General features: G+C 34.8%; 1 protein-coding gene across 2 annotated transcripts in view; it reads right to left on the reverse strand.

Moving 5' to 3' along the window:
* Positions 1-13,001, reverse strand: part of PIBF1 (progesterone immunomodulatory binding factor 1) — a 209,439-nt gene that overhangs the window by 58,179 nt on the left and 138,259 nt on the right. For both annotated transcript variants that reach the window (XM_032402871.1, XM_032402870.1), the window contains exon 14: positions 5,969-6,071. In XM_032402871.1, coding sequence (XP_032258762.1) covers positions 5,969-6,071 — 103 coding nt within the window. The remainder of the gene's footprint in view (positions 1-5,968; positions 6,072-13,001) is intronic.

The raw sequence follows: 13,001 nt of genomic DNA on the forward strand, positions 1-13,001 counted from the left end.
GGGCCTGATCCCATGACCCATGAGATCATGACTTGAGCCTAAATCAAGAGTCAGATACTTAACCAACTGAGCCACCCAGGTGCCCCTAAATCTTAAAAAAAAAAAAAAAAAAAATTGCTCTTTAAAAAAAAGATTTCAACTTTCCCCTCTTAATCTATAGATTCAATGCAATCCCAATCAAAATCACAGCAGCTTTTTAAAAAACTTTTTGTAGAAATGATTACAGAATTCATACAGAAATGCAAAGGACACAAAATAGCCAAATTTGAAAATGAACAGAGTTGGAGGACCAACAGTATCTAATTTCAAGACATTATAAAGTTTCAGTAATCAAGAGAGTGTAGTATTGGCATAAAGATAAACATATTAGATAGCTGGAAACAGTCCAGAAACAGACTTGCACATTTATGACTGATTTTCAACACGGTCTTTTCAACAAATGATGCAAAAATAATTTTTTTTTTTTAAATTTTATTGTTATGTTAATCCCCATACATTACATCATTAGTTTTAGATATAGTGTTCCATGATTCATTGTTTGTGCATAACACCCAGTGCTCCATGCAGAACGTGCCCTCCTCAATACCCATCACCAGGCTAACCCATCCTCCCACCCCCCTCCCCTCTAGAACCCTCAGTTTGTTTTTCAGAGTCCATTGTCTCTCATGGTTCTTCTTCCCCTCCGATTTCCCCCCCTTCATTCTTCCCCTCCTGCTACATTCTTCTTCTTCTTTTTTTCTTTCTTAACATATATTGCATTATTTGTTTCAGAGGTACAGATCTGAGATTCAACAGTCTTGCACAATTCACAGCGCTTACCAGAACACATACCCTCCCCAGTGTCCATCACCCAGTCACCCCATCCCTCCCACCCCACCCCCCAGCAAAAATAATTTGATTTCAATATGCAAATAAGTGAATTTCAATCTATACCTTGCACACAATACACAAATTAACTAAAAATGGACAGACTTGAGACTATGAAACATCAAGACAAAAACCCTGTGACCTTGGGTCACGCAAAGATATTTTAGATACAACACTAAAAACAAAATCCATAAAAGAACAAACTGATAAACTGGATTTGATAAAAACTGCTCTTCAAACACTGCTAAGAGATGGGAAAACAAGCCAAAGAGTGGGAGAAAATATTTGCAAATCATATATCTGATAAGGGACCTGTATCTAGAATATATAAATAATACTCAAAACTCAATAATAGGAAAACAATGTGATAAAATGGGCAAAAATTTTGAAGATGCTTCCCCCAATAAGAAGAGCAGAGGGCAAAGAAGCACATGAAAAGATGCTCAGTATCATTAGTCTTTAGGGAAATGCAAATTAAAACCATAATGAGAGACCACTATATACCCATTAGACTGGCTAAAATTAAAAACACTGACTAGATCAAGTCTTTTGCAAGGCAGTAGAAGAACTAGAACTTTCATACGCTGCTGGTGGAAATGTAAAATGGCACAAACATTCAGAAAACAGTTTGGCAGTTTCCCAAAACGTTAAGTAGATACCTAACCATTTGCATTAGATCCACCTAGTCCACTCCCAGGTATTTACCCAAAAGAAATAAAAAGCATCTGTTCATAAAAGGACTGTACATGGATATTCAGATCACCTTTACTTGTAGTAGGCAAAAACTGCAAACTACCCAAATGTCCATCAACAGGTGAATGAATGAACAACAATGGTATATCCTCAGCAATGAAAAGGAAAGAACTATGGATGAATCTTGAAATAATTATGCAGAGTGAAAGAAGTCAGATAAAAAAAGAGTGTGTGTGTATATATATACTGCATGATTCTGTTTATATAAAATGTAAAACACGGCCAATCTACAGTGACAGAATGCTTAAGAACTATATGGGGATAGGGATGGTTGGGAGAGATTCCAAAGGAGCAAAAGGAAACTTTTGGGGTGATGTATATGTCATTATCTTCATTTTGGTAATGATTTCAGAGGTATACATATGTGTCAAAAGTTATCATATTGTACACTTTAAATATGTGCAGCTTACTGTATGTCAATTATACTTCAATAAAGCTACTATAAAAGGAATAGTTCTTTTGAATATTTTTTAGCATTCTCATTTTGGCACTTCATTTATGTTTAATTTCAGATATATTCTGAACAACATATACAATTCAATGGTTATTGCTTTAGTTATTTGTTACATCCATGTGTTATTCTTAAAACTCCAAGCTAGTTTATTTTTTTCTGAAAGATTTTATTTATTTATTTATTTAGAGAGCATGAGCAGGGGGAGGTGCAGAGGGAGAAGGAGAGAGAATCTCAAGCAGACTCTGTATTGAGCATGTGGGGCTCGATTTCACCACCCTGAGATCATGACCTGAGCTGAAATAAAGAGTTGGACGAGCTTAACTGACTGAGCCACCCAGGCACACCTCAAAACTCCAAGCTAGTTTAAATAAACTACTTAAAGACTATAGATCCTGAGAGAACTTCCTTCTCAATTATTTTCACCATGTATCACGCATAGTCCGTTGTTACAGAAGCATTCTAATACTATCATCTTTTAGCTAATTAGTTTATATAATTATTTTCAATTTAAGCAACATAATTTTTGTTAGACAGAAAAGTTTTTTAAATCCATGGAATATTTCAAATACTTTATTTTCAATCTTAAGGGAAAGGTTATACACTATGATAGCCATAAAAATTTTAATATAAGGTAACTGATTTTTTCTCCCAATGTCTTATGAAAGATTTTCAAACATACACAAAAGTACAGAACTTAATAATAAACCCATATGTAACCTTTACCCAGCTTCAAACATGATCAATATTTTGAAATTCTTCTTTTATCTATGAGTCCTTCCCCCACTTTTATGGGATATTTAAAAGCAAATTCTAGGCTTCGTATCATTTCATATCACATATATTTCAGTATTTATTTATTTTAAAGATTTTATTTATTTATTTGACAGAGAGAGACACAGCGAGAGAGGGAACACAAGCCGGGGGAGTGGGAGAGGGAGAAGCAGGCTTCCCGCTGAGCAGGGAGCCTGATGTGGGGCTCGATCCCAGGACCCTGGGATCATGACCTGAGCCGAAGACAGACGCTTAACAGACTGAGCCACCCAGGCACCCCAGTATTTATTTATTTATTAAAAGATTTTATTCATTTATTTGAGAGACAGAGAGTGAGAGAGAGACAGCGAGAGCATGAGCAGGGGGAGGGGCAGAGGGAGAAGCAGGCTCCCCGCTGAGCAGGGAGCCCAATGCGGGGCTCGTCCTGGGACTCCAGGATCATGACCTGAGCTGAAGGCAGACCCTTAACTGACTGAGCCACCCAGGTGCCCCTATATTTCAGTTTTTAAATCTTTTTCTCAATATAAGCCAACAGCTTATTTTAAAATTGTTTCATAGAAAGTTAAAAAGTTAATTATACTTCATTACAAGAACACTTAATTTCTTACATTTCACCCATACAATTTGTATGGGGCTGTGTGCTGTTTAGAAACTCCTATTTCAAAGGAAAAGAAATTCCTACTTTAATTAACTGATGTACTCAGGAAGTTTTATTTTTTTAAAGTAATATTATGACACACATATCCAACACAAGTGTGTATGTAGTTTAGCTTTTTTAATAAATATTTTTGATAGGTCATTCTGAAGTTAAAAGAAACGAGGGATCTATAAAATATTAGCAAACAGATGTTTCTCTAACCTCTCATTTGTTTCTTTAGTCATTTATTTATTTATCCTTCCATGGTGTGCTGGAGCTGGCTTCCTGCAGTTTGTGATGGCGAACTGGTAAATTTTTAGGAATTCTGTGAGCCAGATGTTAAACACAGCCATTATTAAAAATTATTTAAATGTACAATAAAATCAATTTTACTTAAAAAAGGGAACAAATATTCAAACTCACTGATTTTTAATTATTTTACTATTTGCTATGCTCTTGAGTTTATCTGTGTCTATTGTATCTGTGCAGTGGAAACATTATGTAGTGGTGCGCTACTGAACATCTTTACTCTGTGTTCAGGAACATGATGTTGGCAGCTCAGAGTTAGTCATGGGGGGACACAAGCAAATGCTACCAATCAGAGCTTCTCTCACGCTCCCGCCTGGAGAGCTGGTGGTTAACATCTGCCAGCACCACATTGCTTCCATCCTGAGTGTAACTACATGTCAGGCACTGGAGTGATATGAAATATTTCTGGTCTTTTGGAATTTGAGTATAAAAATCCTTCTAATGTCACATTATTAAAAGTACTTTAATAGAGGGCACTATCACTATAAAGATAAATATGAACAGGTCCTTCAGAAAACAGACTACATGATATATATTAATAGTTTTTAATATACGTCTTTAAAAATCCCTTTATTATAAGATCCAAGTTTTAAAACATTAACATAATAAAGCTGTTATGCTGAACTCAGGAAATAAAAGGAATCCTAATGAGTTGGCATCTTTGGTTTTAACTGTTTTATTATTTGAATTTCAGAAGTACAGAAAAATGTAATTAGATGTTAAATAAAAGAATTAAAAACACCAGGTAAAAATATATATGTTTTTTAAATGATGTAAGGCTGAAGAAAATAAATATGAATCTGATTTTTAAAAGATAATTTGGGAACTATCGTCTACCAAATAATGTGAGAGCTTGAGAATACCAAGTTAAGGGGCGCCTGGGTGGCTCAGTCGTTAAGCGTCTGCCTCAGAGGGAAGCCTGCTTCTCCCTCTCCCACTCCCCCTGCTTGTGTTCCCTCTCTTACTGTCTCTCTCTCTCTCCGTCAAATAAATAAATAAAAATCTTAAAAAAAATGATAAAAAAAGAATACCAAGTTAAGTATGTTTAATTTTTCATCAAAAAGTCAAAAAGCAAACCAATTTTAAAAATGAGGTTTTAAAATGTAGTGATCTGAAGGGGCACAGGCACCCCAATGTTTATAGCAGCAATGTCCACAATAGCCAAACTATGGAAAGAGCCTAGATGTCCATCAACAGACAAGTGGATAAAGAAGATGTGATATATATATACACAATGGAATATTATGCAGCCATCAAAGAAACGAAATCTTACCATTTGCATGATGTGGATGGAACTAGAGGGTATTAGCTAAGCGAAGTAAGTCAATCAGAGAAAGACAATTATCATATGATCTCACTGATATGAGGAATTTGAGAAACAAGGCAGAGGACCATAGGGGAAGGGAGAGAAAAATGAAACAAGATGAAACCAGAGAGGGAGATAAACCATAAGAGACTCTTAACCTCAGGAAACAAACTGAGGGTTGCTGGAGTAGAGAGGGGTGGGAGGGATGGGGTGGCTGGGTGATGGACATTGGGGAGGGTATGTGTTGTATGAGTGCTGTGTATTGTTTAAGACTGATGAATCACAGACCTGTACCCCTGAAACAAATAATACATTATATGTTAATAAAAAAACAAACAAACAAAAATGAGGTTTTAAACATATGGTTACCAAAGGCGAGGTGGGTGGGAGGATGGGTGAAATAGGTGATAGGCATTAAGAATACACTTATCATGATGAGCACTGAGTAATATGTAGAATTGTTGAATCACTATACTGTACCCTGGAAACTAATATAACACTGTATGTTAACAATGCTGGAATTAAAATAAAATAAAAAAAATGAGGTTTTATTTAAAAACTCAAAATGCTACCTGAAATTGTCAAACTTGTTTTGCCAGTTGATATTCTCAGAAATCAAAGCTTCGTCTGTCTAGTCTGCATTTATATTTAGTCTGGGCATTTAATCTCTTTTTTTGATCTTAGTTTTGCCATACACTACGAGTTGTTTTATAAGGCTTTAACATTAAGTTAGTTTCATAAGTTGTAAAATCATTTTGCACTAGCAAACAGCTTATTTTAAAACTGCTCAGAAAATATACAAAGGAGTGACAAAGATTTAAAATGAACACCATGATTCTTAATATGTGTTTCTTTTGTTTAAGTTATTTACCTCTTGTGAAAGCTGTGTTACTTGCTCCTTTTGATGTTCCAGGTCTTTTAAAACCAACGAGTTTTGTTTTTCTAACTGAAGCACTCTTCTTGCCAAGTGGACACTAGGTGAATGAAATAAGAAAATTCATGCTTAAAAAAGAGGAATGCTTTCTAAAATATTAAAAATGTGTTTGTATGCCTGAAAATTGACTTGCCATTTCCTAGTAATACTTAAGTATTTACAGAAAAAATATGGAGTCAAATATTTTCAGGTGTCAACAGTGGAATATCCCAATATCCCAACAGCTCAGAATTTTGAAAGTAACATTAAAATCTCCATAATAATATAACTGTGATATATTGATTACTGCAGTAATGGTTTCTAGCCCTTGCTATAAAAGTAGAGAGCTACATTATACTTGCTTGAAAAGACCACAAGATAGCAATTTACAGCTTTTCGCCATTTTTATAAAAATTTCCCATTTACAAACAAATCAGGCAATTAGTTGAAACAATAATAAGCTGTACTTTGAAAAGCTTCAGTGTTTACCTCAGACAACAAAATGCATTTTATACAAAAAACAACTGAATAGATTTTCTATTGAAAGTAGAGATGGAAAAGATGCATGAAAAGTGGAAATGTCTATAGTAAAGGAAGATTCTGTACTAAAAGATCACACTTTGACCATCACATGATGATCACAACTTGTACTGAGTGCATGTAACCTTTAGTATTTAATATCATATTAAATGTGAAATGCCCCAATTCCACTTTTAAGACACAATTAAAAAAAGGCTCAACTATAAAATCATTTCTCCTACCTACTAGGGAAAAAAACATGGTATAATTCTTTAAAGAACTGCTAATAATGTTGGGAAGACGTGTTGCTCCAAAGACCTTCTCTGTGATTCCAAAAAACTAAAAATTTCCTATTTATCATATTTTCATGTTTGGAGGAGTTATCTATTACTGAATTGCAAAATCTGTGGAATCTGAGAAGACAAGATGTTACACAATGACATGGAATAAAATATTTTCACTTTAAATAAAATTATTTTATCTATTTATGGAACAGAAATAATTCTATTATATTTTTAATATTTCCTAGCATTGGATAAAGGAATGCAGACAAAACTCTGAAAATAATGCTACACATCTTCCTACACATCCATTTCTAAGAACTTGTTATCCCAAATGAAAAAGATGAGTTCTGGTAAAAGTTTATATAGTGAATTGCGCAGCTTGTTTAGATATGCTCATATCTAAGTTCCTACTGGCATAAGATTTTGCCTTAATAATCAGCTGAAGTTAGAGGGGAAAAGACAGTCCTTATTTTTTGACAATCATTTTTTATAAAAAATAGCTTTAAAAATGATACAGAATTTTACTGCTATGTAATTTATATGCCACAACGTCCACCCATTTAAAGTGTCCAATTAAATGATTTTTAGTACGTTTAGAATTATGCAACTATACTCTAATTTTAGAATATTTTCATCACAAAAAAAATCTTTCCCCATTAGCATTGTTCCCCATCCTCCTGCCCAGCTGTAGGGAATCACTAATCTACTTTCTTCTATAGGTTTTTAAGATATTTACAGTTATGGCTACCCCATTTTCTATCCCCCAATCTAAAATATACTAAGTTCTCTCAAATTTGACCCTAAAATAAGATCTCTACAAATAAGTCTTAACACTAGTTTTATGTTATGTTCACAGTTTTAATCTGTTGGATTTATTATATGTTTGCAAACATCAGTATTTTATATCATTAACTCTGTTTTTTATGAAGTTAATATAAAATTCTTTGAGTCATCTTCATTCATATTTTCATTTTCTTTCCCATCCTTCATATATGTTAGGAATAAGTCTTTTCATCTTTCTCTCACAGAACTCAGCACGAGGTTCTTTTTGTACATGGTAATTTCTCAGTAAATGCATGTTGAAGGTACAGACCATATCTGTGTAATGCTCAGTACGGAACAATGAACACAATCAAATGCTATTACACAGAAAACAGTTGTGGATGATATGAAATGGAAGAAAAAGGGATGCAAGAAAATAATCAGATGCAAAGGTCACCCATTACCAACATTTTGAGGAAGATAATGACTTGAAGACAACACGTTTAATAAAAGTAAGTAGCTCATTTGGTTGGGTGCTTTTTGTTCTGTTTGGACATTGCATAATGCTCTTATGCAGATATGGTGTGATACCACTTACCAATGCAAAATATCACATGACATAAAGTAGTGAATTCAAGAAATTCTTGGTATGCTGGTGCTTACGCCCAAATACCAGGGCTACCTCCTTCTACTAGGAATTGCCCTGATTCTAGTTGAGGATTCTGAGAGAGGAAAATCAACTCTAAAGAGAAGGAAGTTATCTTATGATGCCCTGAAATGCTCATAATGTGTTTTACAGTGTTCTACTTACTAGTATATAGAACCATTTTATTTAGAAAAACTTTCTAGGAACTGATGCTGACAGAAATGACTGTGACTTTTACTATGGATGTTGATCTCACTTATGATACATAATGCTTATAATGTAGAAGACACTGTCGTACAACTGGTCTCCAATTGATGCACGGATCACATCTAAAACATTTACTTTTACTCCTAAAGTCACTGTAAAGACAGCAGAACACATCTCTTCATAGACATTTCAGAAATGGTATTAAGATTCTCAGGTTGTCCTAAATGACCCATTTAGTCCATGGATTACAGATGTTACAGAAAAAAAAAAAAAAAAAGGAAAAAAGAAAGAAGAAAAAGAATACAAAATATTGTGAAATCTAGAACACACAGGAAAAACAAGACATATAATTTTTCATCATTATCATACCTGTAATTAAACAAAAATGATTATAATATTAGCATTTTTTTCTTCATCACAAATATCAATGACTATAGAAAAGCAGGTTGAATTAGAAGAAACATTATTAATTCATTCAATAAGACATTCAAGAACATTCTCTTTTAACAAAATTTATAAAAAGCCTGTAATCTAAATAGGCACTGGGAATACACAGTTTCTACCTGGAGGATCTAATAGTCTGCTGAGGAAGACGAGCAAATAAATTACCATAGTGTGCTAAATGCTAAGAAGGGGCACACTGAGGGATGAAAACTAAGACTGACTAATCTGGTGAGGAAGCAGAGAAATAGCATTCTGGGTAGAGGGAAAAGCATAGGTAAAGGATGATGTGCGGGGGTATGGTATGGATTGAGAAAACACATGGCATGTGGTGAGAGCTGAAGCTAGAGAGACAAAGGCAGGGATATATGATGAAAGGCCTTAAATGTTAAGCTGAGTTTGGATTTTATCCTTAAATTGGTTAGGCATGACATGATCAGATTTGCACTTGAGACAGTTCTCTGTCAACACTGTGGAGAAGGAAGAAGACTTGAGCCAATTATAAAGTTAAGATCACAGTCTAGACTGGTGGTCTCCAAAAGCAATTATGTGCAAAATCATCCACTGAAGTGTGGGAAATTTTTCTTACACTTATTTTAATATTAAATGTCTTTAAAATTTTATTATTTTTTTTAAAGATTTTATTTATTTGACAGAGACAGAGAGAGAGGGGGAGAGAGAGACAGTGAGCACAAGCAGGGGAAGCAGGAGAAGCAGGCTCTCCACCGAGCAGGGAGCCCGATGTGGGGCTCGATCCCAGGACCCTGGGATTATGACCTGAGCCAAAGGCAGACACTTAACCAACTGAACCACCCAGGAGTTCCAAGTGTCTTTAAAATTTTAATTTTCTATGTAGGTTTTATATTTTAATGTACATGTTATTCATGTGATAATACATGTATGTAATTGATAAATAAATACATGTAAATGTATTGGTAGGTGAATGCTCAATTTTTTTTCCCAATAGGGAATCATATCAAAAAGTCTGGAGACCATTGGTCTAGGCCAGTTTTGTCCAATAGAAACATAATGCAAGCCACACATGTAACTTAAAAATTTTTAGGAGCCACATTAAAAATATTACAAAATGCTTACCTCACATATCAAAAATTAACTCAAAATGGATCAAAGACCTAAATGTAAAAGCTAAAATACTAACTCTCAGAAGAAAACACAGGAGTAAGTCTTCCTGACCTTGGATTTGGCAAAGGATTCTCAGATACGGCACGAAAAGCACAAGCAACAAAAGAAAAATTAGATAAACTGCACTACATCAAAATTAAATAGTTTTGTGCTTCAAAAGACACCATCAAGAAAGTGAAAAGACAACACATGAAACGGAAGAGAACATTCCAAAATATGTATTGGATAAGGGACCTGTATCTAGAAAATATAAAGAACTCCTTTTTTTTTTTTTTTAAGATTTTATTTATTTGAGAGAGAGCGAATGTGAGAGAGCACAAGCGGTGGGGGGGGGGGGGGGAGCGCAGAAGGAGGGGGAGAAGCAGGTTCCTCGCTGAACAGGGAGCCTGATGTGGGACTCGATCCCAGGACGCTGGGACTGTGACCTGAGCCGAAGGCAGACGCTTAACCGACTGAGCCACCCAGGTGCCCCTAAAGAACTCTTATAACTCAATAATAAAAAGACAATCCAATTACAGCATTCACAACAGTGCCTTATGCTGTAGAAAGTTCTAAATCATTACATAAATATATCTCTGCACTCCTCGTGCTTCCATGTCCTCAGAAAGCATAATGATAGAGTCAAACACGTATGTATTACAGATTTTCAAACATTCCCCTTGAAAGGTTGGTGTAAATTTAAATTCTCATGAACTAGAATGAAAGTTCTCCAAGGACTAGGATTTTTACTTATTTTGTTCTTGAATGTAGTCAAACTACGTTGAATAATACCTGGTACAAAGGAGGTGTTCAGTAATAAACTGTTGAATGACTGAACTTTATGTAAGACCTCCTGTTTCTTCATACTCTAGGCTCACAATGGGGATAATCAATCTTTAAAAGTTTTGCTAATAACCTTATATAAACAATAGAATCTTACTTTAAATTTCTTCACTTGTGAGGTTAAACATCTTTTCATATGGCCATCAGACATTTGTATTTCTTATTTAATGAAGTGATATTTATGTCCTTTTCTCACCCACTTCAAATCTTACCTACATGATTAATTCTACTCTGTCTAAATTATTTAAAAATATCAAGGCCTTCTGTAATCTCAACTGAACCAACCTTATTTTCCATTAATGTCTACTCTTCTTAAAATGTCCCATTTTATGTTCCTTCCACTATACCTCTGTTGGTCCCCCAGTCTGAAGAAGACAGGTTATTTCCTTGCTTGACAGATCCAACTTTTTTTTTTGAAGTAGGCTCCACACCCAGCGTGGAGCCCAATGTGGGGCTCAAACTCAGGACCCTGAGATCAAGACCTGAGCTGAGATCAAGAGTCAGATGCCTAACTGAGCCACCTAGGCGACCCAGACCCAACTTTTTCTTAAATTTCCCTTCAAGTTCCACTTCCTCTATTTCTGACCATGCTACTCTTCACTGATCTCTGTTTCTCTGACACAGTCTAGCACACAATATGGCACTAAATTACATGTTTTTCGATGTTTCTTGATATTCTTTCACATGTGTTAATCTTTTCTCTCCCAACAGATGCAACTTACATGAAGACACAGTCTTATGGTTTGTGCTAAACAGTGGTGTGTGCTAAACAGAGTACACACTTAAATCTTTCTTGATTGATTTTGTTGTAAGGGAATTTTGTTCATATGAACACACTGGTAGAAACCATATTCTTAGGTTGCAGAGTTTCAATATTAAAACATGACTAATGCTCAGCATCTAAGCACTGAACCTGTAATAAAAATGTGCATAAAGTTAGTAAAAGAAGGCAAATATTACAGATATCAATTCATCTCTTCTATACTTCAATCTCCTGTATCTTTAAATGCAGCATACTGTTGTGGCCAGTGATTTGGTGTCATAAGTGGATTCTGTGTAGAAATCTGGGGTGTTAGAAGTGGGAAGAAAAATTCACTTTAACTGAAATTCAAAGCAAGACGAATGAAGAATTTCTCATCTATATAGCTGAGTTTATGTTTCTTTAAGCACAATGCACATAGAATGAAAACAAGTCCTTCCCAAGTTCTTTATAAAAAGTAACTATGGATACAGTCAGGAAAAATGAGTCCTGCTAAAGGTTATTATTTTTTTTTGTACAGAATGTACTGAACTCAAGAAAGCACTGCTTTTACAGGCTATGTGTTGGGACATTAACATAGGTACAACTTAACAATATTTCTTTGTAATTATATTCATTGCCACGTGATTTTTACCTACACCAAGATTAAGTTCAACATCAGCTAGAAACTACTACTACAAGAGTACAGTTTTGTATCTAAATATTAAACAAAAATTTCAGCTGTTAGCTGGTAAAATTTTCTCATCAGGGTTATCTCCTAGCTCCCTCATCACTTCTTGACTCCAAATGAAAGTTATTCTCTTAGATCTGTCAATGGCAGTAGCACTGCTGGTTATTACATATAATTTCATAATAGTATAGCCCAGCCAATGTGGACATGGGGGATCTTCATCTATATCTGAGATGTCAAAGCACAATGGAGAACTGATGTTCTGTCTCAATTCCTTCAATCTTGGTATGATTTTCTTAGTATTGTCAAAACTCCAAATAAGCAAGTGCATTTATTTAGTGATTTGCTACTTAGTTACTTGTCTGAAATAACATTTGGCTTTTTGGTCTTTTTCAAGTTTAGCAGGTCAGGGGTCTGTCTCTTATTAGTATGGCATAAAAAATAAATTGTTCAATAAAAGGGCACCAGTGCCAGAACGATTCCAGCTTCAGAACTCTTCAGGTTGGTGCCTGTACTTACTGCTCTGTTGGTAATTCTTTAGAACCAAATAGTGGTCTCATGCTGATTATCTATAGTCATATGATACTTTCCCTAGTTTCTTCTGTAGGTTTAAACTTTCGAGTTGACCATGAATAGAACATCAGTACTTTTTAAAGGACTATTCCTAAAACCAACCCAAATGAAATAAGTACAACTTTCCCCAAGGACAAAAATGAGAACTTACCTACATGAGAATA

Source organism: Phoca vitulina, unplaced genomic scaffold, assembly GCF_004348235.1.
Source record: "Phoca vitulina isolate PV1807 unplaced genomic scaffold, GSC_HSeal_1.0 scaffold5, whole genome shotgun sequence".
NCBI classification, from domain to species: Eukaryota; Metazoa; Chordata; class Mammalia; order Carnivora; family Phocidae; genus Phoca; species Phoca vitulina.